The 27,871-nt window shown below is 42.4% G+C and overlaps 3 protein-coding genes across 3 annotated transcripts; 1 reads left to right on the forward strand and 2 right to left on the reverse strand.

The window, feature by feature from the left end:
• Positions 1-217: 217 nt before the first annotated feature.
• On the reverse strand, positions 218-2,847 carry LOC120029563 (cystatin-like). The gene is made up of 3 exons (XM_038974832.1): positions 2,603-2,847; positions 782-883; positions 218-298 (listed from the first exon to the last, which is right to left on the reverse strand). Exons 1-3 carry the CDS (start codon positions 2,810-2,812, stop codon positions 218-220), a joined length of 393 nt encoding a protein of 130 aa, XP_038830760.1. The 5' UTR covers positions 2,813-2,847.
• Positions 2,848-7,091: 4,244 nt separating this feature from the next.
• LOC120029362 (epoxide hydrolase 1-like) lies at positions 7,092-23,860 on the reverse strand. Its single transcript, XM_038974590.1, has 8 exons — positions 23,778-23,860; positions 12,552-12,777; positions 10,998-11,164; positions 10,522-10,745; positions 9,040-9,148; positions 8,525-8,650; positions 8,421-8,430; positions 7,092-7,461 (listed from the first exon to the last, which is right to left on the reverse strand). The coding sequence occupies exons 1-8, from the start codon at positions 23,798-23,800 to the stop codon at positions 7,285-7,287; spliced, it is 1,062 nt and encodes a 353-aa protein (XP_038830518.1). The 5' UTR covers positions 23,801-23,860; the 3' UTR covers positions 7,092-7,284.
• A 1,179-nt stretch (positions 23,861-25,039) lies between these two features.
• Positions 25,040-27,532, forward strand: LOC120029564 (cystatin-like). Its single transcript, XM_038974833.1, has 3 exons — positions 25,040-25,249; positions 26,874-26,975; positions 27,452-27,532. Exons 1-3 carry the CDS (start codon positions 25,040-25,042, stop codon positions 27,530-27,532), a joined length of 393 nt encoding a protein of 130 aa, XP_038830761.1.
• The last annotated feature ends 339 nt before the right edge of the window (positions 27,533-27,871 follow it).

The raw sequence follows: 27,871 nt of genomic DNA on the forward strand, positions 1-27,871 counted from the left end.
TGTAACAGGTTTTATTTAGTTCCACTGTTGCATAGCGCTGACAAACCATCATCAACACAGCAGTTCTTATTTTAAGTGCTATATTGGTGTGGGAATGCAATAAGTAGGAAAATGAGTTGGATTCTCTGAATACATCATAGATGAGGTAGATCTGCTTAGGTAAGACTAACACCACCGGTAATAAATATTAACTGGGTAGACTAGACAATTGAAGTCTTTACTCCTCGCAGGCTTGCTTGATCAACTGGCTCGCTCCCAGCCAGGGGCGGCTCCACACCTCAAAGATGCACTGGTAGGTCTGAGGAAACAGGAAGCAACACGAGTTGGTATGGTCACACCCCTTCAGCAGCATAACACCTGACAAAAGGTTTATTGGACATTGCATCTGACTACCTGAGCTACAAATCACCTTGCATCATAAACACATTTATTATTTGTAGAGTAGTTAGGCAAAATGTACCCACAATGAATCATGGTTTTGATGCTCAAACACTGCCAACAGACATTCATCTATAGAAATCTCACCTGAAACTTCCCTTTGCAAAGGAAGCAATTTGTAACAAACTCAATACTGAGCCAATAGTGAAATGGGTAACACGTTAAAAGTAGGATTTACTAACGGTTTATAAGTAGTTTATTAGTTACCAATGTGTTTACTGTTGGTAACAGGTTATAAACTAAAAATGGACCATTCTTAAGCTGTACATGTAGGAAGCACTGAGCTGAAGTGCCAGTGTTAACACAAACAGATCTGGGACCAGGCTAGCCTTGTGGTCCTTACCTCAGCTGGGCCATGATGCACAGCGCAGTCCTTCACACCTTCCTTCCTGCACAGGGTCCTTGCCATCAGCACTGTGAAGATGTACTTCATCCCAGCTACCACCTGTAAGCAGAGGATGGTCAGCACTTCAGACATAGAAATCACCCGTCTTGAATGAGGAACCTGTTCTAGTGATTAATTTATGAATACAGAAGAACAAAGCTCAATGACAGTCATCTCCTGCAACCGAACCGATACGACCAGCCGGCTTGGATAGCAACCTTATGTTTGTGACGTTAATACATCTCGTGGAAGTACGAAATAGTGTTGACTTTAACCAAAATAAAGTTTAATTAAAAAATGTCATTCAATAATTGACTGTTGGTAACCCGTATAAAAAGTGACAATGCCCTCGAAGCCAGTGTTGAGGATATATTGGCATGGTTGCCGGCCCTCGACGAACCCCTGTGCAAATATATCCTCCAAACACCGGCTTCCCAGGGATTAGCACTTAATGCATGCGGTAGAAATACCCTTCAAGCCAAGCTAAGGCCTATTCAACAACGCCATTGTATAAAGTAGTTACGGTGTATTCCTAAATTAACTCGACGTCCAGAGCGCCGTCTGGGCGTTCATAAATGCAGTGTCGTCAGATTGTCCACGTAATTCAGAGGGTGTTGCTGTGAGCAGGGTTGATCCAAGTATTCAGACCTTACAATAGCAGTCAAGCACCCAGGTTAACATCTCGACCACACCGACAGCATCTAGATGTGCGCAACAAGTTACATTCACTTTCTACCATTTGTAGAGCCATAAACGCATACGTTCAATAAAATACAAATATGCACCACACATGCAGCGTTCCATTGGAAATGACCACCAAAATGCAATTAGATTGTTATGGGTGTATAATGGCACAGTGATGCCATCTGTTGGTAAATGTTAATTACTGCAAGTCCAGTGTTTTTACAGGTGTGCTTGAGATACCCGGAGGTATTGCAATGTACTGAACAAGACTGGTTACTCGCATCAATGCCTCGGTCTCGTCATTTAACATTCAAACAATTGTCGGTGCGATTGAACTGTAGTTGGTTAGCTTGCTAACTACTTCCAGAGACAAATTAGTGTACACCTCACTGACCATTTTACTGCCCTAGCAGCAGTGGAACAAGTACCCAAATTGTCACACTTGAGCTAGAGTGAAGAAAATGACTCGTTAGTTACCCAGTAAAAATACTACTTGAGGTAAAGTATAAAATCATTTCACGTTCCTTAAATGAAGCAAACCATTGATCACAACTCTTGTATTTGTCATTAATGGATATGCAGAGGCACACGCCAACAATGAATGAACAAGGCATTAGTGTTTAATGAGTATGCCAGAGCAGAGTAGGTGGGGATGATCTCTTGATAAGGGAACTTGACCATTTCTGTCCTGCTAAGCATTTGAAATGTAACGAGCACTTTTGGGTGTCAGGGAAATTGTATGGAGTAAAAGTCAAATAGTAAAGTAAAAACAGCCAAAAAATGACTTTAGTATTTTAACATGTTTACGCCACTGCCTAGCAGAGTTGGTCAGCTGTCCTCATGTTTAGAGCGTTGATGACTGTTGCTGCCAACAAACTGGGTTTTGGGCGACGTTTACCGACACCGGTCCTATTCGACAGGTGTCGTACATTAACTAAAACATTGACCATTCTGCCGCATTCAGAGTAGATGGAGTGCGTTAATTAATTCACTGGTCTATATTAAGATATTTCAACCGTGGAAACTATGCTACACAATGAATGACCAACATTGTGTCTTCTTTACACTGATAAAAATATTTATAAAAGAACTGACCTGTTTCTGAGCTTTGACAACCTTGGCCACCTGCCAAACATACGGGTCGTTTGTTCCCTTGTTGTATTCGGCCACCGCGAACTTCAGCGCGTCTCTGGTAGCGGGGTCGTTCATATCTGCGTCCACGAGGCCCCCCGGTATCCCATCGGCGCTCGTCACGATGAATGCCACCGCGAGCAAAGGAACGACGATCTTCCAATTCATGAGCATTTTCCCGTCTGATATCGGTCTTTATTGCAACTCCGATCGTATCTAGTAACGTTACACCACAACAAATCCTCGCCTCCGACGACTTTTATATGAACGTGTTGAGGTCACTTCTGATTGTTGAGGGGTGGGGCTTGATTCTGATTCCACTAATCACTTCAATTAAAAACCTAACGCCTCCATCACACCGAGAGTGAGCATTTGCGCCACATGGGAAGTAGCATCGTCTACTGTGCAACAAAAGTTAACCATTCACCTTCTGCTACCATTTCTGTCAAACGAGTTTAGAGTGGCATACCCCGTTTTATTTGCTTGGTTGTAGGCTACAGCTATATAACTCATAATGGAAGTATATTACGAAATGAGAGCCTGCACAGCAATGGATTTCTTAAAAAACTAATTCTCTGTTTTTATATAAGTGACGCTAAACTAAATAGGACTAGGCTTTATCGGCTATTATTGACTTTAGGGAAGATTGGTTATTTATACATTCTAGCATTAAGCCCACTGTTAGACCACAGTTACAAGTTACCAGTGTCTTTGACATTAGACAGTGGTTACATGGGGCTAGGCTATATTCGTGACTTGACTTCTGTGCTTGTTATATGTCAATGGCCTCAAGTTATTGATGACACAAACCTGAGAAATGAAATTAGAATGAATAATTGTATTTTCTTATCATCACTGCGGACATATGTCAATAGTTTAGTGAAATGGTGCTTTCAATACAACTGAGAACTCGGGAACAAAACGAAGTCAAAACATGATGTCAGTGATCTTCAAGTCGGAACTTCTGAGCTCTAGAAAGATGCGTGAGGTCCCGACTTCGAATTCCGAGTTGGATCGCCGTTCAAAAAGATTTTTCCCAATCGGAACTCGTTTGTCCCGAGTTCCCAGTTGTCTTGAAAGCACTGAAGTCGGAGATTAACGAGTTCACAGTTGATTTGAACGCGACAAACGTCCAGACTTCAATCACTGACGCACAGACAGGAGCGCACTTTGGAACTGCAAGACTCTTGAGTAACCATGCAGACTATTGAAGTTCTGAAGTGAGTAGTTCTTTATGTGGATAAATAGGGCGTATTTAATCAAACCATTGCATAAGAGTATATTCATCGCCTATAGATGTGATTAAGACTAAAGAGGTCAATGGAACGCAGACAGTCGGGAGAGAAGAAGGACGGCGGTTTGGCGGAGCACGTTCAACAAACAAAGTAGATATTCGTCAAATCATGATCACAGTTGTCTGGAACAGCTGGTGCTGTCCTGCCCGGCCGGGCACTTCATCCCTATAATAGTCCTACTCTTAGCAGTGTTGTCTATGAGTTGCTGTTTGACCCCAGGCCTCTCTCTCATTCTCTCCCACCAGAATGAGGAGGTGATGGGTTGGAGGCCCGGTCAGTCCGCCACAGGAGGCCTGGACTGGAGGTGGTGCCAGCGTACCTTCCAAGACCTTGAGGAGGTTCTCTAACAACTGGAGGTGCTCTTCACCCTGGGTCCCTGCGTGCTCCTCCTCCTCCGTGAATCCTTCCTCCCCAAGGAGCTGTACGAGGTCAACATGGAGAAGGTGATACTAGCCGACGGTGACCAGAGCCTCCATCTCCTCCTGCCTTATGTAGCTCTTCCGCACGCTCTTCATGGCCAGCCTGTTGTCTGACGCTAAACCTGTCCGGCACAGGGCCATGGTTCTGGCCCATAGGGACTGTGGCGTTGGGTGGTTCCAGCCCAAACTGGATGTTAAGGTCCCCACGCGGGTGAAGAGACAAGTTACTGCTCTGTCTTGTGTCTCTGGGTCTGGGCCCTCTCTGGGAGGAGGGCAGACTGACTGGCAGGATTATGTCTGGTTTCAGGACCCACATGGCAATCAAAGGCAAGTGACAATGAAAGGATTCCCAACCACAGCCATAGTATGAGATGACAGGAGGCCATGATCACAAAACGTTTCTCAGAGTAGGAGTGCTGATCTAGGAGAAAGCTAGGATGAACTGAAAGTCATTGACAGCCACCATACTGATCAAATCCTGCCAATTTGCTTGTAAATATCCTTTGCTATTTATTTTTAAATGTGATCTGTTTTATGACTGCTGCCATATGAATTGCCTCTGAGGACATTAAAGTTGTCTGAATCACTTATCGGAGGCATTTTGCTTATCGTTCATTAGGATAAGTAGCCTATACTAGAGAGATGTGAAGTTTGAATTCAGTTTCCTAATATGGGGGTTTGTTAATGACTACAACCATCAAACTAGTAGTTTAAAAATGATCATTTTAAACTGTGGTGTACATTCATCTTATCAATGTATTATTCATTTTTATCCAGGATTTTTGTCCATATGGCCCAGCGCTGATCTAGGATCAGGTTCCCCTGTCTATATAAACCTGCTGATCTAAAAGGCCAAACTGGAGTGCTGATCTGAAGTCAGTTTGACCTTTTACGTCACAAAGACTAACATTATATGGACAGAGGGTACCTGATCCTAGATCAGCACTGACGATTTGTGACTACAGACAGAGGTGTTGACCGAGCGGATTGACATGTATACACCATACCCCTCTCTCTCTGTCAGGGACGACTCTCTCTCTGTAACCCTGAGCCCAGTCCAGGGACGACTCTCTCTCTGTAACCCCGAGCCCAGTCCAGGGACGACTCTCTCTCTGTAACCCCGAGCCCAGTCCAGGGACGACTCTCTCTCTGTAACCCCGAGCCCAGTCCAGGGACGACTCTCTCTCTGTAACCCCGAGCCCAGTCCAGGGACGACTCTCTCTCTGTAACCCCGAGCCCAGTCCAGGGACGACTCTCTCTCTGTAACCCTGAGCCCAGTCCAGGGACGACTCTCTCTCTGTAACCCCGAGCCCAGTCCAGGGACGACTCTCTCTCTGTAACCCCGAGCCCAGTCCAGGGACGACTCTCTCTCTGTAACCCCGAGCCCAGTCCAGGGACGACTCTCTCTCTGTAACCCCGAGCCCAGTCCAGGGACATTCTCTCTCTGTAACCCTGAGCCCAGTCCAGGGACATTCTCTCTCTGTAACCCTGAGCCCAGTCCAGGGACGACTCTCTCTCTGTAACCCCGAGCCCAGTCCAGGGACGACTCTCTCTCTGTAACCCCGAGCCCAGTCCAGGGACGACTCTCTCTCTGTAACCCCGAGCCCAGTCCAGGGACGACTCTCTCTCTGTAACCCCGAGCCCAGTCCAGGGACGACTCTCTCTCTGTAACTCCGAGCCCAGTCCAGGGACGACTCTCTCTCTGTAACCCCGAGCCCAGTCCAGGGACGACTCTCTCTCTCTAACCCTGAGCCCAGTCCAGGGACGACTCTCTCTCTGTAACCCCGAGCCCAGTCCAGGGACGACTCTCTCTCTCTAACCCTGAGCCCAGTCCAGGGACGACTCTCTCTCTCTGTAACCCTGAGCCCAGTCCAGGTACTATGTTTCTATAGAGGTTCATATGAATGACTGGCATCACTTGTACAGAATGATTGTAATGAATATGTTGTCTGGTGTAGCTTGGGTATGTGCTGTACTGAAAGCAGTGTTGGTGCTGTGACTGTATATAGCCTACTAAGTTACTTTGTGCACTGTATACCTACTTGTCATCTGGTTGTACCTGTATAATGTCTTGGTTTTCTATTGTTTAAAATGTTTTTCTGAAACAATCTTTTGGAAATATACAGTACTGTATGTAAATCTAAACTGGATCACTAAATTATAAGGTTCATTTGAATTATACAGATTTTGCAGCATACATAGGTCAAAGTCTTGTGAGTTATTGACTTGGATGTTAATTTGTTTAATTTCTTTATTTGGATCCTCATAAGCTGATGCCTTAGTGACTGCTAGTCTTCCTGGGGTCCACAGAAAATTCATCATGGTTTCCTGGACATAGATTAGGCTAAATCTAGACCTAGACTAAAAAACATGCTCAATGGAACACATTGAAGTATATTTAGTAAGGAACTCCTCTCACCTGGTTGTCTAGGTTTTAATTGAAAGGAAAACCCACAGACACTTTGCCCTCTGTAGAATGAGTTTGACATCCCTGCCTTACAGGGTCGTCACAATAGACATGATTACAGCAGTATTTCATTATTGCAACAAGAGAAGAACAGACATCTGTGATTGAGGCTGCTTTCACACAGTTGTTGTGCAATCTGGAAGACATTTGTAATCTGTATTTAAGTGCTGATAATTTCATTTTTTTATTACAGTATTGGTCCATTATGTTGACTGTATAGGCTTAATATTACACCAACACAATCACTGAGCATGATCATAATGCAGTGTTAACATCACTGATTGACAAAGTATTTACCTGATAATCAGACAGTGCTTCTGACTTTTTATCATAGATTAACATTTAAATGTTTTTAGTACAGAGCTACAATTCCAAGCTGTAGTGTTATCAAGTTCTGCAGTCATGTTGGTTTTTCTTCCAGGCACTTGGCAGGAGTGGAGAGTCGACCTCTTGTATCCATCAACTCTACAACTTCTCCACCTTCTTCACAAACTGCAGCAGGTCGTCAGCCAGGAGCTGTGGCTCCTCGAAGGCAGCGAAGTGGCCTCCTCGGGGCATGTAAGAGTAGGAGTAGATGTTCCTGAACCTGTCTCTGGCCCACGACTGGGGCACGTGCATTAGCTCGTTGGGAAACGCGGCGTACTGAGGACAGGAGAGACAGGTTAACAAACACAGCCACACATTTACATTTTTAGTCAGAGCAGACACTCATTTTAGCAGAGTGTCTGCCAATCAGTGCATTCAACTAAAGTAGGGAGAAAACAACCACCTGGAACATCTCATTATTGGGAGCCTGTTATCATAACACAAAGCAAGCATGATCATGGGTTCAAGACCCACAAGGATCACATAAAACTACAAAATGTAGTATACGTCCCTTGGCATGTATTATTAAATAGTGTCTATTATTGGTTTTTAGGAACAGCCCGTGTCATATTAAACTGGACAGACCCTGTAGGAACAGCCCGTGTCATATTAAACTGGACAGACCCTGTAGGAACAGCCCGTGTCATATTAAACTGGACAGGCCCTGTAGGAACAGCCCGTGTCATATTAAACTGGACAGGCCCTGTAGGAACAGCCCGTGTCATATTAAACTGGACAGGCCCTGTAGGAACAGCCCGTGTCATATTAAACTGGACAGGCCCTGTAGGAACAGCCCGTGTCATATTAAACTGGACAGGCCCTGTAGGAACAGCCCGTGTCATATTAAACTGGACAGACCCTGTAGGAACAGCCGGTGTCATATTAAACTGGACAGGCCCTGTAGGAACAGCCGGTGTCATTAAATGGACAGGCCCTATAGGAACAGCCCGTGTCATATTAAAAATGGACAGGCCCTGTAGGAACAGCCGGTGTCATATTAAACTGGACAGGCCCTGTAGGAACAGCCGGTGTCATTAAATGGACAGGCCCTATAGGAACAGCCCGTGTCATATTAAACTGGACAGACCCTGTAGGAACAGCCCGTGTCATATTAAACTGGACAGACCCTGTAGGAACAGCCCGTGTCATATTAAACTGGACAGGCCCTGTAGGAACAGCCCGTGTCATATTAAAAATGGACAGGCCCTGTAGGAACAGCCGGTGTCATATTAAACTGGACAGGCCCTGTAGGAACAGCCGGTGTCATATTAAATGGACAGGCCCTGTAGGAACCGCCCGTGTCATACTGGACCATATGACACAACACATACAAACTCACTTGTTATCCAGTCTGTTCTCAATGTTGGTCTTTAAGTTCTCCTTGTAGAACCTCATGGAGGACACGATGGAGCCGGTGGTCCAGTAGATCATGATGTTGGTCAGCAGGTCGTCCAGGGTGAACTTCCTAAAAGACAGGAACCAGGCTCTCAATGAACCAATCAACAGCCCTGGGTTTTATTCATTCTCCAATAAAAACACTTTTTCAGTTGTAAATGTGCACTGATGAATACAACAAAGGTAGTCCCTCTTTCAGTTTGTGATTTTCCCATTTGGTGTCAAGTGAATAGGACTGTGAATGGGTGCTACCAAGGCAACATGTTCATGCAAATAGATTAGGATCATTGTTTTGCTGGGACAAATAAAGTTGTATTGAATGTTTCCCCTACAGTTTTGGCAGATCTGACCATCATTTGGTTAAGAGTAATTGATGGGACAGCAATATATTTACCCCCTAAAAAGTATATATTTCTCCACTCACAACCCAAAGTAAACAAGCTGAACTGTAGCTTGTACCTCTCCAGCCCCCCATCTTCCAAGTCCCTGTTGTTGAAGTCAGTCCAAGTGGAAAACTTATCCAGTATGTAAGCAGCCAGGCCAACTGGAGAGTCATTCAGTCCACAACCTGCAGGGGGAGACATTTCACAATATGATTAGAACGACTACTACAGCTAAACTATCAGAGGTCTGTGTGTCCGTGCATTTATTTATTTTACCAGGGAGTCATACTGAAACCATGGTCTCTTTTACAGCCCTGAAATACATACAATACACACAAAATATAAATAAAGAAAGAAAAACAAGATCATAAAAAACACATTCATTGGTAATAAGGTCATCACTCAGCTTTCTGAATTGCCCTAGAGGCACCAAAACATAAAATGGAAAAACATTTTGAAGATAGTTCTTAGACATTATTTGTGGAACAAAAATCTGCATGAGAGCACCAGCTGTTCCAGAGGACCAGCTACGGTATGTTTTGTCACATCTATATTTTCAATTTGTTTTCTATAACATTGATGTGGGGTTTAGAACAGTAGGCGTATTGGAAAAATTCCAGTTTTATATTTAACCTAACTTTACACATTCTTTGCGACTGTGTTCCAGACGACTGTGTGATCATGCTCTCAGTTGCCGATGTGAGTAAGACCTTTAAAAACAGGTCAACATTCACAAGGCCGCAGGGCCAGACGGACTACCAGGACGTGTACTCAGAGCATGCGCTGACCAACCGGCAAGTGTCTTCACTGATATTTTCAACCGCTCCCTGACCGAGTCTAATACCTACACGTTTCAAGCAGACCGCCAAAGTCCCTGTGCCCAAGAACAGCCAAGGTAACCTGCCAAATGACTACCGACCCATAGCACTCACATCTGTAATGTTTTAACCCGTTACATGCAGCCTGGTCTAGGACAATTGAGGAAAGCCTCTGAATTAGCAGCGAGTGATCAACAGTATCAAAAGCCTTTGACATGTCATTGAAGAGGGCAGCACAATGTTGCCTTTCATCCAGACAGTTAACCACATCATTTATAACTAGGGATGCAGAAGAGTTAGTGCTATGACCTGGTCTAAACAGACTTATTTAATTTTAAAATACATTTCAAAGACACAAAAGATCTTAGCTGAGATTTATTCAAGGATTCTAATACTTTAGCTAGGCAAGAAAGTTTAGAAATAGGCCAATAATGATTTAGGGCACAATGGTCACCACCTTTGAAGGTTGGAGTACATGGGCCGTCTTCCAAACCTTGGTGCCAGTACCAGATATAAATCGTCAGGTTAAAGATTCAGCCATCAGGGGGACAGAGAGCTGCAGCAAATCTGGATCAAGCATATCACCAGGTGTGTGGTGGTGGTGTTAGGAGTACTACAGACGGATGGTAAAAACTGACCAACAAAGCAGTCCATTCATGCTCAAACAACAAGCCTGGGAGTTGTGGGTCATCAAAACGCCAGGTGAAATATCAGGTAAAATAAAGCTGTGACATTCTCACCAGCGGAGTCTGGCTTGGTGCCCTGGATGTGCAGGTAGCCAGTCTCTCTGATGATCTCATAGATGTTCCTTTCCATGAAACCTACTGAACCAAACAACCTTCTGACATCTTCCCTGGTGAACCCAACCAGCCAGGGCACGTAGCGGCCAATCAGGATGGAAAACAGGACACCGAACCCCCTCAGTTTGCTAGTTAACATGTTGAGGTGGAGACCCTTCACACACCTACACAGTAGCACAGGAAGAGAAGATAAAGAGTGTGGTCATCCAACAGAGAAATCTTTCTGCTTGATGGTTACAGTGTTGATGTTCTGAAGACATTTTCTTCTGTGTACACTAAATGTCCCCGTGACCTAGCGTTTCCCAAACTCAGTCCTGGGGACCACAATGGGCACAATTTGCTCTTAATTAAAATACTAAAACTTGATGAGTTAAATCAGCTGTGTATTGCTGTACAGTAAACACCCAAATGTGTACACCTTGGAGTCCCCAGGAGCGAGATTGGGAAAGGCCACTGTAACCCTTCGATATTTGCAGATATGAAGGTTCTGGACAGGTATAATCAGTATAGTGGTGGAGCTGTGTATCTGAAGGGTCTGGATAGGTATAATCAGTGTAGTGGTGGTGCTGTGTATCTGAAGGGTCTGGATAGGTATAATCAGTGTAATGGTGGAGCTGTGTATCTGAAGGGTCTGGATAGGTATAATCAGTGTAGTGGTGGAGCTGTGTATCTGAAGGGTCTGGATAGGTATAATCAGTGTAATGGTGGAGCTGTGTATCTGAAGGGTCTGGATAGGTATAATCAGTGTAGTGATGGAGCTGTGTATCTGAAGGGTCTGGATAGGTATAATCAGTGTAGTGGTGGAGCTGTGTATCTGAAGGGTCTGGATAGGTATAATCAGTGTAATGGTGGAGCTGTGTATCTGAAGGGTCTGGATAGGTATAATCAGTGTAATGGTGGAGCTGTGTATCTGAATAGGTATAATCAGTGTAATGGTGGAGCTGTGTATCTGAAGGGTCTGGATAGGTATAATCAGTGTAATGGTGGAGCTGTGTATCTGAATAGGTATAATCAGTGTAATGGTGGAGCTGTGTATCTGAAGGGTCTGGACAGGTATAATCAGTATTGTGGTGGAGCTGTGTATCTGAAGGGTCTGGATAGGTATAATCAGTGTAATGGTGGAGCTGTGTATCTGAAGGGTCTGGATAGGTATAATCAGTGTAATGGTGGAGCTGTGTATCTTAAGGGTCTGGATAGGTATAATCAGTATTGTGGTGGAGCTGTGTATCTGAAGGGTCTGGATAGGTATAATCAGTGTAATGGTGGAGCTGTGTATCTGAAGGGTCTGGATAGGTATAATCAGTGTAATGGTGGAGCTGTGTATCTGAAGGGTCTGGATAGGTATAATCAGTGTAGTGGTGGAGCTGTGTATCTGAAGGGTCTGGATAGGTATAATCAGTATTGTGGTGGAGCTGTGTATCTGAAGGGTCTGGATAGGTATAATCAGTGTAATGTTGGCACTTCCACCATATTGTTCCCACTAACAGATCAACAAATATCAAAAGGGTTTGAGTTCCAAGGGGAAGGACTAGAGAGAGAATTGGGGCCGGCTGTCTTATTTTTTTTAATTAAGTCAGTTAAGAACACATTCTTATTTACAATGGACGGCCTTCCCCAGCCAAACCCGGACAACAGTTTTTGTCCCCGACAGTGGATAGAAATGTTGATGATCTGACATTGTTTTAAATATACAAATTAATTAAACACATGTTATACAATTGCCCGTTGAAATTTGGTTACCATGATGACATAATCCTGTGGTTGAAATTTCACCCTCAAAACAACAAACAGTTTACTTCTTTCAAATCTAAATGTATTTTACATGAAGATTCCATGTCACAATATGTTGGAAAATTAAGTTAAAACAAAGTGGACTGAACCAGTTTGTGCCCAGTGGAAACTGACAGTTAGACCTGCAGCAATTATGAACTTCATATAAAGTATTAAGTTTCACCCCCTTATTATCCTACCTGTATCTCTTCATCAGAAGTTTGGACCTGAAAGGGGAAAACCTTCTCATCCTCTGACTGAGGCTTCTCTCCTGCCCCCCACCACCCACCCCCTATTGGAATGCGCTTGGCCTTCATCCCTTGATACACCCAGTAATAACAGGTCAGCAGCCCGCCCACGGCCACCGCAGACCCGGCCACCAAGAGCTGCTGCTGCTGGGTAGGATCCAGGCTGGAGAGGGCCTGTCTGGAATACCAACACACAAACAACCCGGAAATTAAAAAACATGTTAGCATCACAAACCAGGTTTCCATTCAACCTTTCTATGCGAGTAAAGTACATATTAAAACAACATAACGACAGGCCTGATGAACACAGAACATTAGTTGGTAAACTTTCTAAATGTCGACAAAACACGCTAGACAAGGTGTGATCTTTTTGTCTGTAAAATTAATTATGCGAGAAATGTCGTTGGAAATGCTTTTATGCGCAAATATTGATATAATAACCACCATCATCAAAGTAAATTTGGAATCAAGCAATGCCATGTCGTTTGGTCCGTTCACTACTACTCGTTGGGAAAGCATACAGTTTATTAGGCTAGCGATTCAATCAATTATGAAAGTGCAAGGTGATGAATTTGATGCCTCGTTCCAATATATAACGAAGGTTTATTCTGGTGAAATGATCATCAATGCTTGGCTGCCGTTTGACAAATAAACATTTCGCTCTTTTGTCCATAATAATCTCACCATGTAGGCAAATTCGTTTTTATCTTGGCTTCCTTCGTACATATAAACAAACTTGCTCTCATCATGTAGGCAGCGCCTACCCACACCGTATCTATGAGCTGTTGCCAAAACCAGAGATTCGCTATATAGCAAAACATTTCTTACAAAACTATCAGTAGTTGAAAATGCGATGGAAACCCATTGAACTTGTTTTTTTATTTTGGCACATGGGAATTTAACTATTTCATTCAACCTCCCAAAACCTACTCATTGCCCCCCAGGGAATTTTTATTTATTTCAGAGGTAAAAATCTGAATAAAATGCTTGTATGGATGTCAACCCTAATATATTTATGTCGTCATCACCAATCAACTGCATTACAGTTAAAGCTGCAAAACATCACTTTTTGAGCAACCCAACATCTGTCACTCTCATTGAAAGCAAGTCTAAGAAGCAGTAGATCTGTTCTGTGCGACATTTCTATGCATCTTTTTACTTGGTGTTTTGTACACAAGCTTCAAGCAGCTGATATTACTATATGTGGTAATGGAAAATATATTTCCAAATTGTTTAAATAGTGTAGAATATCATCGTTCCATACTTGTAGTCAAATAAAACTGACAGTAGGCGAACTATTAGAAGTTTTGCAACCAGAAAATAGCGAAGTGATTTCTGCACGTGCACCTTTAAAAACGACACGCCTCCAAACACAGATTTCTACATGTGCACCTTTAAAAACGACACGCCTCCAAACCCAGATTTCTACATGTGCACCTTTAAAAACGACACGCCTCCAAACCCAGATTTCTCTATCCTAGCTATGCTACCAGTTTATACAAATGGAGTTAGCATTTTGCGGTCACTTCTTCCAAACCTGAAAAGGGACGATTTCTAAATGTTATGCATCGAAAACAGCCAAATATATCCAAAATCGAACATTGGTAACCAAAGTGTGGGCCTGTTACAATACATCGATCATGATTTGACGAATCTCCACTTTGTTTGTTGAAAGTGCGCCGCCAAACCGCCATCATTCTTCTATCCCGACTGTCTGCGTTCCATTGACCTCTTTAGTCTTAATCACATCTATAGGTGTTGATATCACAAGTTTACTGGAGAACTGAGACGAAGTAGAGACTCTGGACAGGGTGGATATTCGTATAATAAAAAGCAGTTTATTCAGAGGTAAAGATATCTGAAATAGCGTGCACGGACTCGTTCATTCAGCTCGTAAGGAACCTGCAGACAGAGCCCCGAAACATAGTGCAAATGTATTTTATACAGGTAATAAAGTAGGTTGAGTCTGGTAGATCTGGTCTTCTGGTTGGTCCTGATGAGTTGGGCGAGGTCCACTTCAGGCTAGTATCACTGTCCCATTGGCTCTAAGTAGAGTTCTTTGTCTTCAGAAATGTTCAGCTAAAACAGGAGATTAGGTGTGTGCGTAGATGTTCCTATTTTGACATATCTGTGTGTCTCTGTGAAATGTTCAGCTAAAACAGGAGATTTTGTGTGTGCGTAGATGTTCCTGTCTTAATCAGTGTTTATGAAAGGTTTACGTCAGCCCTCTGTCCTTGGGTGTGTGTGTGTCTCAGTATCTCGTGAAATGCAGACCCAAGCACCCTTTTGATCAAGGCCTTTCCTGCCTTATCAGTTTTTATGAAAGGTCTGTGCCAGCCCTCTGTCCTTGGGTGTGTGTGGGTCTCAGTATCTGCTTATGAGTTTGTGAGAAACCCTGTTTTGAAAGAAGTTAGTTATAACAACGTAATACCAATATGCTTGTGTTATTTTAAATGGTATTTATTACAAATCCCCCTCTTCACGTCTCATAAGAGACGTGACAAAAGCTAGGACAAAAGCTATAAATGGCAAAAATAGAGTAAACTTTATCAGAAGATAAAGTTTTGATTCCCCCCTCTTCACGTCTCACAAGAGACGTGACAAAAGCTATAAATGGCAGAATAGGGTAAACTTTATCAGAAGATAAAGTTTTAATTCCCCCTCTTCACGTCTCACCAGAGACGTGACAATAGTAGAGCAAGATCTGGTTCGTCTGCCGCAAGCAAAGAAAAAATAAGGATATAATGAAAACAATAAGCCCCCTCAAGTATGGGTAAATGAGTAAGGACAAAAAGGAGACCACTCCAAGTGCTACACCTGGAGTGGCCAATCACACATTAGTAACCAAAAAAGCGAGAACATGTTAAACCCTCAGGTCCATCCCTCTATACAACCTGTACCAGGTGGGCTCGTCTCCACCCGGGAACTTCAAACCTTCACAACAGGGAGGACAAACATAACTTTTTATTCATTCGACAACATCAACTACAGCAAACCAAGGGTCCTCCTCTGTCAGGCACACTCTCCTGCGAAAGCTTGATTCCGTATCAGCCTCTCCTACTGGAGCATCAAGCAGCGGCATCATACCAGAGGCCCTTGCCACATCTGTAACAGACTTCTTCAAACAAGGTATGATACAGGCAGCACAGAAATGAAAAACAACAACTAGTGTCAGAAATCCAGTAATCATCATTGCAGTGTACTTACCAAACCAACCACCCAGCCAAGGGACCAGTCCACTCTCCTCCACACCTGCAAGACCCTTCATCTCCACTGATAACCTTGCCAACCCACTCAGAGATTTTGAAATGCTCCCATCCGAACTAGTATTGTTAGGGACAAACGTGCAACACTGTTCTCCAAACATTTTACATACGCCTCCCTGGATGGCCAGAATCATGTCCAGTGCTAGTCTATTTTGTCTACTGGTTTGAGAGGTAGCATCCAATTGTTCAGCCATTCCCGTAAGTGCTGTGTGGGTGTATTTAACAAATCATTATTAATTATAGTAGATATAATTGATCCAGACATTTTGTTTTAGCATCAACAATAGCTGGGCCAATGATGGGCATCAGATGCCACAGGCCATCTTTCCTGTTTAATGTCTGGAATTCGTGGGGGACCCCTATTGGGACCCCCAACAGGTTGGTGTGAATGTTATCTGTACCCTCGGACCAAGGAGCGTCACGTTTCTGCCGCCTCCTGGGTTGGTCCCGAACCTCTGTGTCATGTGCAGCTCCCAGAAGTTGGTTAGCTGTAACCTCAATAATAAGCAATGGTGTTTATCAGACTGGCCAAAGTACATGTGCCCTGACAATCTCCTTTCAAAATGGGGTCAACCGCCTGGCAGGTCCACACATCCACCATACATCAGCAACACCTCTATTTAATAGTGACATTAGTGATGCAGGCAGCAGTAGGGAACCTCCCATAGTCTATACCTCTACCTATACCAGTGTTACAGCTGTAATATCCCCCATATGCCTTAACCCCCCCATGGTGTCTTCTGGGGAGGGACTTCTGGGAACACAAGACTCAGAGTTTTACACAGGGTTGAATTTGGCTTAAACTTTCCAATATGCACATCCAACCTTCCCACTGCTTAGGGCAAATGGGTGAGCAGCCAGAATAGGTCTGGCATGTCCACATACGACACAGTCCTTTCTATTAAGTGTTTTGTAGGCCAACCACATATTCTCCCTTCCCTCATAACCATCTTCAGTCCCCAATTGGTCACTATCTGAGATGTCTTTTACATTTATTACCTATACCAGATTGTAGAGCTTAGGTGATGGCGTGGGACTTGGTCTTGAAGTGGTGGAGGAGGCCGGCTGAACCCTGGTCCGTTGGAACTGGTGGTGGTTCTGGCAGTACTGTGATGGTAACATCTCCATCGTATCCCAAACAGACAGCTCAGGACTACAAGCAGTCCTGTAAAGCCCCACCCTCTCCCAGAGAGCACATCATCAGCCAGAGATCAAGCAACACTTTCACTTCTATGAACGTACACAGTGAGGAAAGGTCGGGGGCAGGGAATTTTCATTAAGGAGTTGACCCCCGAACTCTATTAGTAACGGTTCTTCTCCTTAACTCTGTGATCATTCGGCAGTGTCAGTGTGTCTCACCCTCCAAGTGCGATATGCCCCCAGGTCGGGTGAATCACCTTCTCCTTTAATTCACCTGTAATGCATAAAATCTTGGACATACAGGTTTGGTTAACAAACAGTTTCTCATTTGTTCTATCTGATTATATATTTAACTTCTATGCCTATTTTTTTAGCTAGAATTTTTTAATTTTAAATTAGTTTATTATTCAATAGGCCCCATCCTATCCTAGACCACAATATACCCCTCCCCCGTTTGATACCTGGCCCTGGCCAGGTATCAACCTTACCTACTCTAAATAATGACTTAGTACATTATAATATAGGAACGTCCCTTTCATTCGCCGCATATCCAATTCTCCCTTGGGCGTACATTCATATCTATTCTTTTCCAATTCTCTGTCAAGTAACTTATCTACTTTAAAATGTATCTGTGCTGCTTATATATGTTAAACCCTTTCTCTCCTATCTTATTTCACAGCCTACCTTGCTCATTTCCTGGTCCACCCTCCCCACTCTACTCTCAAACCTTCAAGGTCTCAATAGTGCGGGGTAGACCCATCTGTCTGCCTTTTTCTAATAATAGTCAATAACAACTATGTGTTCCTTTGCAATATTAACTAAGTGTCTCACTGTTTTGACTTTATCTGAAATCATGGATTTAAAAATAACAACATGTCTTATAGTGTCAATCTCTAAAGTCCTTACATAACCTTAATAAACCTATCTCTATCTTCTAATGGCCAAAACAAATGCTAACCTTATGGTCAAGAGTCATAAACTCTATTATAATCAATTTACCTCAAAACTAGCATCCCAAATGACACAAATTCATTATTCTCACTACATCCCCCCGTGAGTGATCAAGTCACAGGAAAATGCAATGAAAATAGGTCAAAAGGTTACACCTACATTCGTGTTCCATACCATATCTAGACATACCAAAAGAACCCTTTATCTTAACAAAGTCCCTTGCCTAAATAAAACTCAGAAAGTAAAACTCCTATTCCAATATGAGTGTATTCTTTTAAGATATCTTGTCTCTGGGAACACGGAAAACCCCTTAACCCAAACGTTTACCACAAAAACAAAACCTAATAATTATGATAATACCCTTAAATCATTCGTTTTAAATTTCCCCGATGTTTCATGTAACACAACTGTGATAAACGTGTACTGTCCCTTTAAAAACTCCCTGCCAGCCATACCAGGTTGCGAGTCGTTCATTGTTCCCCATAATGAAAACAGATCACGTTTAGAATACGTTTACTTATTGTTCGAATTCTCTGGTGTTACCTAAACAAAAACCAATAACTTTCAGCAACTTTTGAAAAGTATCTCAAAGCTATAATGTACACATTTTCCCTCTATATGTCACAACCAATTTTCTCTAGCATAATTTAATACGGCCACACCCGGTGGGGAAAGTACAAATTGTATCCCGTTCCTCCTATAATACCCAATGCTAAATTCAAAGTTGTGGTTAAATATATGGATTTGCCAATCATTATCAAATGTTAAATATACAGGTTTAGTACTTTTATCAAATAGATTAGTATAGTTCAAATACAGATATGCATTTACTAGCGCTCAACCTGTGTTCAGAACGCAGCAACTAGCCAATATAATACCAAAAATGACTGTCTTATTCATGCCTCTAGGCAAAACATCTAGTTACTCCAACTGAGTTTAGCAGCAAAACTATCGTATAAGTAAAATCAACTTCTCAACTTTCTCCATTCCAAAGTGTAAACTTACCATATACTTCGCTAAATGTATGTCGCATGTCAGCCAATCCATAACAATAATATCATTAATCTGTAAATTTAACCTAAATAAGTTATTAAATGTATTCTCTCTACTCCGAATTGGTTTTAAGTTTTTTCTCTGTCACCAGCATTCAAACAGGCTCCCCGTTTGCTGGGAGACCGTTGAGTGCTGCAATACTGCCATCTTCTGTCCATTCTCTGTATAGCTCTCCACCCCCAGACTATTCTAAGAGTTATGAGTGTGTGGAGGAATATCACAAATAAGGGGCCAGATATCCCTAGCCTTGCCCAGGGAGGGAGAAATGTCCCTCTAACTGGGCGAGGTTCCTTTTTCAGGGGAGGCGGAGTTTGATGCCGCATCACCTGAGTCAGGAGTATCTTCATTTGGAATCGAATTTAGGCCGCTCAAATCAGCTCTGACTTCTGTCAGTGTTCTGGAAGGAATTGGAGCTGGAGTGCAATGTGTGAGGTGGTGCCAAGGTGCGCCTGATTTACCTTTGACCTGAACTGAGTGTGAAGTAACCTCCTTCACTTCGTACAGTTCAGTCCACCTGGGTTCCAGCCACTTTCTCTTGTGGACTTTAACCCTCACCCAGTCACCATTTTACATTCAGCGGTGCCGGATCTCCCGTCAGCTCCCCCTCTCGGACCTTGTGAATCTGTTTGGAGAGAGCTGCAGAAAGTTCCGTCAGTTTTTTCACATATTTACATCAAGAGCGGGCATATGACCTCCCTCTCTTGGTGGACCAGGTATGACTCTTCCAGTCATTATCTCATGAGGAGAGAGATGGGTGCCTGCCCCTGGAGAGGCTCTCATGGCCATCAACGCCAGAGGCAGGGCTTCAACCCATGTCAACTTCGAACCTGCACATACCTTGGCTATCTTAGCCTTCAAAGTTTGATTGGCGCGTTACACGAGACCTTGAGATCGGATTTGTCGTGGGACACCATACCTAGGTATGAGTTCTGTTTGTAGCCACTTAATGACCGACTTAGCATCTTCCCCTGCCGTTGGTACTGCCTCAACCCATGATTTTTTGTCTAAAAATTCATTACACTTAAGCTTGGGCACAGTGGATGTAGTCATTGTGTTATTCAATGTCGGGTATCTATGGTTTATAGTTCTACATCATGTCTGGTTTTTTATATGGGTGTGCTCGTCGTGTTTCCTCAATTGCCCACATTCCTATCTTTAGCTCAGCCTCTGCTCTCTCTCTGTGTTTAGTTCCTTCCTTCTTAAATAAGTGAGACTTATTCTTTTCCACCTCACTTTCTATTCCTTCCTTTACTGCCTCCTCTAGCTCTTTCTCCATAGTGGTGAGTTGCCCTTTTGACGGGGCACCTCCACTAAGGTAACCTGCCTGTGTCCATTTCAGCTTGACTCCCTCCCACACCTTCTTTATTGTTTTATACTGTTCTTTACCCCCTGCCCTGTCTTGTATTTTTTGGTCTAGGTATTCATTGAACTTTAGTTTTGGGGCATTAGCGGCAGCCATGGTAAATTTCAGGATCAGGTTTGACTATCTTAGTGCACTTAGCCCGTCACTGGCCGAGGCCAGCAATGTATTCTCGGCGCTGACACCGACTTATCTCTGGTGCCCCACACTCGTACACAAAGAATTATTTACAGCAGTTATTACTGTTAATCAGTTTTTCGAGTTATTATATATCTGCCCAAAAGGTATCAGAATCGCCCTTCTGGAACAATATATTAACAAACTCAAGCGCTCCTAAAATAATTATCAATTCAATTTTAGGAATTATTTTGCAATAGTTATTATCGTTTTTCAGTTTTTCGAGTTGTTATATATTTTCCCAGAAGGTATCAGAATCGCCCTTCTGGAACAATATATCAACAAACTCAAGCGCTCCCAAAATAATTATCAATTCAATTTTAGGAATTATTTTGCAAAAGTTATTATCGTTTTTCAGTTTTTCGAGTTGTTATATATTTTCCCAGAAGGTATCAGAATCGCCCTTCTGGAACAATATATCAACAAACTCAAGTGCTTCTAAAATAATTATCAATTCAATTTTAGGAATTATTTTGCAATAGTTATTATCGTTTTTCAGTTTTTCGAGTTGTTATATATTTTCCCAGAAGGTATCAGAATCGCCCTTCTGGAACAATATATCAACAAACTCAAGCGCTTCTAAAATAATTATCAATTTAATTTTAGGAATTATTTTGCAAAAGTTATTATCGTTTTTCAGTTTTTCGAGTTGTTATATATTTTCCCAGAAGGTATCAGAATCGCCCTTCTGGAACAATATATTAACAAACTCAAGCGCTTCTAAAATAATTATCAATTCAATTTTAGGAATTATGGAAATACCAACATCACAATAGAGGAAAAATACAAGTCAGTTTTCAGCTCGGCGGCTGTACCACGGGCCAAAAGAAGACTCAGCTGTCCTCCCAAAAGTTATCAACTAGTGAGTCTCGTGAAAAGGCCAATCTTACACAACATTCAAATTAACATTTCCACATTTGTATTTTATTACATAACAACATTAATACATTGATCGCAGGTTAAGTTCTTCACAGTGCATCTAGTTAAGTGCCAAGTCAACCATTGCCCGCTATCTGAACTTGTATTTTTATTTTGTTGATTCCCCCTAGGTAACTTCCAAGTGTTTTAACCAATCAAATGTTGTTAAGTCTGGGGAACCTTTTCTAGACTTGGATTCTCACGGAATTCTCACTCAACCCGACTATCTGAATCTTTTTATCAAGTCAGTTACAATTATAACACAATTACTTGGATTCTCACGGCTTCTACCCGACTATGTGAATCTTTTTACAACACACATTTACTTAGATTCTCACGGCTTCTACCCGACTATGTGAATCTGAGTCTCACGGCTTCTACCCGACTATGTGACTCTCTATAAGTTATTTGGATTCTCACGGCTTCTACCCGACTATGTGAATCTCTTTTTAATTACTTTAGAGTCTCACGGCTTCTACCCGACTATGTGACTCTGAGTCTCACGGCTTCTACCCGACTATGTGACTCTCTATATCTCAGATATCTTTACATGTTTACTTTTACATTTACAATAGACATTTATCATAAATTTAACAGTAACCCATACTCAACCTCAGTACTTCTGATCTTTAATTTGGATTTTCCTAATATACAATATGCAGATTTTTGATTTAACAGGTTCTGCTTACCTTTGTTTTGTAGGCCTTATAGATCAGTTTCCTGAGGCGAGCTGGATTCCCGGCTGCTCCTTCGGACAGGTCACCCTTCCTTTCTGATCCGTCTCTCACTTGTCTCTTTTCTCTATCAACTTTTTATGGACCGAATTCAGAGAAGAAAACCATCCTCTGCTACCAATTTGTTGATATCACAAGTTTACTGGAGAACTGAGACGAAGTAGAGACTTGTAGGAGTACATGAGATACATATATAACATATATACGTATAGGACAGCACATAGATGTATAAGCTAGCTGAACATTAAAAATAGGCAACTGAACAATAGACATAGTCTGCTGATTCCATTAAAGTGCATACATACCAGACACATAGGCGCCTAAGACAATTGGACACACTAAGGATAGGGGAGAACAGAACAAAGAGTAGATTGACAAACTACTGCTAGAAGAGACACATAGTCTGCTGATTCCATTAAGTGCATACTGACCAGACACATAGGCGCCTAAGACAATTGGACACACTAAGGATAGGGGAGAACAGAACAAAGAGTACATTGATTTATTAATGTAAGGAAGAGACACAGAATCTGCTGACACACTAAGATAGAGGGTCCGGCCACCATTATAAACTAATTGAAAGCAGATGGTGTTATTGGGCGTGAACAAGTAGGAAGCTTGAACTAAAAGATAATGGTGGTGAATGACTTCAGAAAATAAACTTCATTTGCATAAGGGATGGACATAATACTATGTGTGTATAAATATAGAAGCTGGAGTTCTGAGAGGTGTGTGTTCCGCGGGGCATTCCAGCTGGCTATACAATTGTATTAAAAAGCATGTTTGATTTTACAAGTTCTTGTAAGCGTTATATTTGAACTGATTTTCCACGACAGACTCTGGACAGGGTGGATATTCGTATAATAAAAAGCAATTTATTCAGAGGTAAAGATATCTGATACAAGCGTGCACGGACTCGTTCATTCAGCTCGTAAGGAACCTGCATACAGAGCCCCGAAACATAGTGCAAATGTATTTTATACAGGTAATAAAGTAGGTTGAGTCTGGTAGATCTGGTCTTCTGGTTGGTCCTGATGAGTTGGGCGAGGTCCACTTCAGGCTAGTATCACTGTCCCATTGGCTCTAAGTAGAGTTCTTTGTCTTCAGAAATGTTCAGCTAAAACAGGAGATTAGGTGTGTGCGTAGATGTTCCTATTTTGACATATCTGTGTGTCTCTGTGAAATGTTCAGCTAAAACAGGAGATTTTGTGTGTGCGTAGATGTTCCTGTCTTAATCAGTGTTTATGAAAGGTTTACGTCAGCCCTCTGTCCTTGGGTGTGTGTGTGTCTCAGTATCTCGTGAAATTCAGACCCAAGCACCCTTTTGATCAAGGCCTTTCCTGCCTTATCAGTGTTTATGAAAGGTCTGTGCCAGCCCTCTGTCCTTGGGTGTGTGTGGGTCTCAGTATCTGCTTATGAGTTTGTGAGAAACCCTGTTTTGAAAAAAGTTAGTTATAACAACGTAATAGCAATATGCTTGTGTTATTTTAAATGGTATTTATTACATAGGCGATGAATATACTCTTATGCAATGGTTTGATTAAATACGCCCTATTTATCCACATAAAGAACTACTCACTTCAGAACTTCAATAGTCTGCATGGTTACTCAAGAGTCCTGCAGTTCCAAAGTGCGCTCCTGTCTGTGCGTCAGTGATTGAAGTCTGGACGTTTGTCGCGTTCACATCAACTGTGAACACGGAAATCTCCGACTTCAGTGCTTTCACGACAACTGGGAACTCGGGACAAACGAGTTCCGACTGGGGAAAATATTTTTGAACGGTGATCCAACTCGGAATTCGAAGTCAGGACCTCACGCATCTTTCTAGAGCTCAGAAGTTCCGACTTGAAGATCACTTACATCATGTTTTGACCTCGTTTTATTCCCGAGTTCTCAGTTGTATTGAAAGCACCATTTCTCTAAACTATTGACATATGTCCACAGTGATGATAAGAAAATACAATAATTCATTCTAATTTCATTTCTCATGTTTGTGTCATCAATACCTTGAGGCCATTGACATAGGCTATATAACAAGCACAGAAGTCAAATCACGAATATAGCCTAGCCCCATGTAAAACTCATTCCAAGGAGGGCAGAGTGTCTGCAGGTTTTTGCTCTACCCCTGTTCTTGATTGATGAATTAAGGTCACTAATTAGTAAGGAACTACCCTCACCTGGTTGCCTAGGTCTTAATTGAAAGAGAAACCAAAAACCCGCTGACACTCGGCCCTCAGTGGAATGAGTTTGACACGCCTGGCCAGGCCTAGCTTGTAAGTAACCACTGACGAATGTCAAAGACACTGGTAACTTCTAACTGTGGTCTAACAGTAGGCTTAATGCTAGAATGTATAAATAGCCATAGCTTCCCCAAAGCCAATAATAGCCAATAAAGCCTAGTCCTATTTAGTTTAGCGTCACTTATATAAAAACAGAGAATTAGTTTTTTAAGAAATCCATTGCTGTGCAGGCTCTCATTTCATAATATATTTCCATTATGAGTTATATAGCTGTAGCCTACAACCAAGCAAATAAAACGGGGTATGCCACTCTAAACTGGTTTGACAGAAATGGTAGCAGAAGGTGAATGGTTAACTTTTGTTGCACACATATCCAGACGATGCTACTTCCCATGTCCCGCAAATGCTCACTCTTGGTGTGATGGAGGCGTTAGGTTTTTAATTGAAGTGATTAGTGGAATCAGAATCAAGCCCCACCCCTCAACAATCAGAAGTGACCTCAACACGTTCATATAAAAGTCGTCGGAGGCGAGGATTAGTTGTGGTGTAACGTTACTTGATACGATCGGAGTTGCAATAAAGACCGATATCAGACGGGAAAATGCTCATGACTTGGAAGATCGTCGTTCCTTTGCTCGCGGTGGCATTCATCGTGACGAGCGCCGATGGGATACCGGGGGGCCTCGTGGACGCAGATATGAACGACCCCGCTACCAGAGACGCGCTGAAGTTCGCGGTGGCCGAATACAACAAGGGAACAAACGACCTGTATGTTTGGCAGGTGGCCAAGGTTGTCAAGGCTCAGAAACAGGTCAGTCCTTTTTGTAAATCTTTTTATCAGTGTAAAGAAGACACAATGTTGGTCATTCATTTGTATAGCATAGTTTCCACGGTTGAAATATCTTAATATAGACCAGTGAATTTATTAACGCACTCCATCTACTCTGAATGCGGCAGAATGGTCAATGTTTTAGTTAATGTACGACACCTGTCGAATAGGACCGGTGTCGGTAAACGTCGCCCAAAACCCAGTTTGTTGGCAGCAACAGTCATCAACGCTCTTAACATGAGGACAGCTGACCAACTCTGCTAGGCAGTGGCGTAAACATGTTAAAGTACTAGTCATTTTTTGGCTGTTTTTACTTTACTATTTGATGACTTTTACTCCATACAATTTCCCTGACACCCAAAAGTGCTCGTTACATTTCAAGTGCTTAGCAGGACAGAAATGGTCAAGTTCCCTTATCAAGAGATCATCCCCACCTACTCTGCTCTGGCATACTCATTAAACACTAATGCCTTGTTCATTCATTGTTGGCGTGTGCCTCTGCATATCCATTAATGACAAATACAAGAGTTGTGATCTCTGGTTTGCTTAATTTAAGGAATGTGAAATGATTTTATACTTTACCTCAAGTAGTATTTTTACTGGGTAACTAACGAGTCATTTTCTTCACTCTAGCTCAAGTGTGACAATTTGGGTACTTGTTCCACTGCTGCTAGGGCAGTAAAATGGTCTGAGGTGTACACTAATTTGTCTCCGGAAGTAGCTAGCAAGCTAACCAACTACAGTTCAATCGCACCGACAATTGTTTGAATGTTGAATGACGAGACCGAGGCATTGATGCGAGTAACCAGTCTTGTTCAGTACATTGCAATACCTCTGGTTATCTCAAGCACACCGGTAATTAACATAACGTGTGGTGCATATATATTTGTATTTATTGAACGTATGCGTTTATGGCTCTACAAATGATAGAAAGTGAATGTAACTTGTTGCGCACATCTAGATGCTTTCGGTGTGGTCGAGACGTTAACATGGGTGCTTGACTGCTATTGTAATGTCTGAATGCTTGGATCAAGCCTGCTCACAGCAACACCCTCTGAATTACATGGACAATCTGAAGACACTGCATTTATGAACGCCCAGATGGCGCTCTGGACGTCGAGTTAATTTAGGAATACACCGTAGCTACTTTATACAATGGCGTTGTTGAATAGGCCTTAGCTTGGCTTGAAGGGTATTTCTACCGTATGCATTAAGTGCTAATGTCTGGGAAGACGGTGTTTGGAGGATATATTGGCACAGGGGTTCGTCGAGGGCCGGCAACCATGCCAATATATCCTCAACACTGGCTTCGAGGGCATTGTCACTTTTTATACGGGTTACCAACAGTCAATTATTGATAGACTTTTTTAAATTAAACTTTATTTTGGTTAAAGTCAACACTATTTCGTACTTCCACGAGATATATTAACGTCACAAACATAAGTTTGCTATCCAAGCCGGCTGGTCGTATCGGTTCGTTTGCAGGAGATGAGACTCAGTCATTGAGCTTTGTTCTTCTGTATTCATAAATTAATCACTAGAACAGGTTCCTCATTCAAGATGGGTGATTTCTATGTCTGACGTGCTGACCATCCTCTGCTTACAGGTGGTAGCTGGGATGAAGTACATCTTCACAGTGCAGATGGCCAGGACCCTGTGCATGAAGGGACGTGTGAAGGACTGCACTGTGCATCAGTACCCAGCTGTGGTAAGGACCACAAGGCTAGCCTGGTACCAGATCTATTTGTGTTAACACTGGCACTTCAGCTCAGTGCTTCCTACATGTACAGCTAAAGAATGGTCCATTTTTAGTTTATAACCTGTTACAAACAGTTAACACATTGGTAACTAATAAACTACTTATAAACGTTAGTAAATCCTACTTGTAACGTGTTACCCATTTCACTATTGGTTCAGTATTGATTTTGTTACAAATTGCTTTGTTTGCAAAGGGAAGTTTCAGGTGACCTTTCTATAGATGAATGTCTGTTGGCAGTGTTTGAGAGCATCAAAACCATGATTCATTGTGGGTACATTTTGTCTGACTACTCTACAAATAATAAATGTGTTTATGATGCAAGGTGATTTGTAGGTCAGGTACAATGTCCAACAAACCTTTTGTCAGGTGTTATGCTGCTGAAGGGGTGTGACCATACCAACTCGTGTTGCTTCCTGTTTCCTCAGACCTACCAGTGCATCTTTGAGGTGTGGAGCCGCCCCTGGCTGGGAGCGCTCCAGTTGATCAAGCAAGCCTGCGAGGAGTAAAGACTTCAATTGTCTAGTCTACCCAGTTAATATTTATTACCAGTGGTGTTAGTCTTACCTAAGCAGATCTACCTCATCTATGATCTATTCAGAGAATCCAACTCATTTTCCTACTTATTGCATTCCCACACCAATATAGCACTTAAAATAAGAACTGCTGTGTTGATGATGGTTTGTCAGCGCTATGCAACAGTGGAACTAAATAAAACCTGTTTTGTTACATTTACATGTTTCATTTTGTTGCCAGATGAACTAATCTTAGACCCATTATTTTGTGAAAAAATAGATAAATGTTAAGAAATATAACGTTCAGTCACCCGCCCAATGATTCACAGGACA

The sequence above is a fragment of the Salvelinus namaycush genome, chromosome 35 (assembly GCF_016432855.1).
Source record: "Salvelinus namaycush isolate Seneca chromosome 35, SaNama_1.0, whole genome shotgun sequence".
In the NCBI taxonomy this organism is placed as follows: Eukaryota; Metazoa; Chordata; class Actinopteri; order Salmoniformes; family Salmonidae; genus Salvelinus; species Salvelinus namaycush.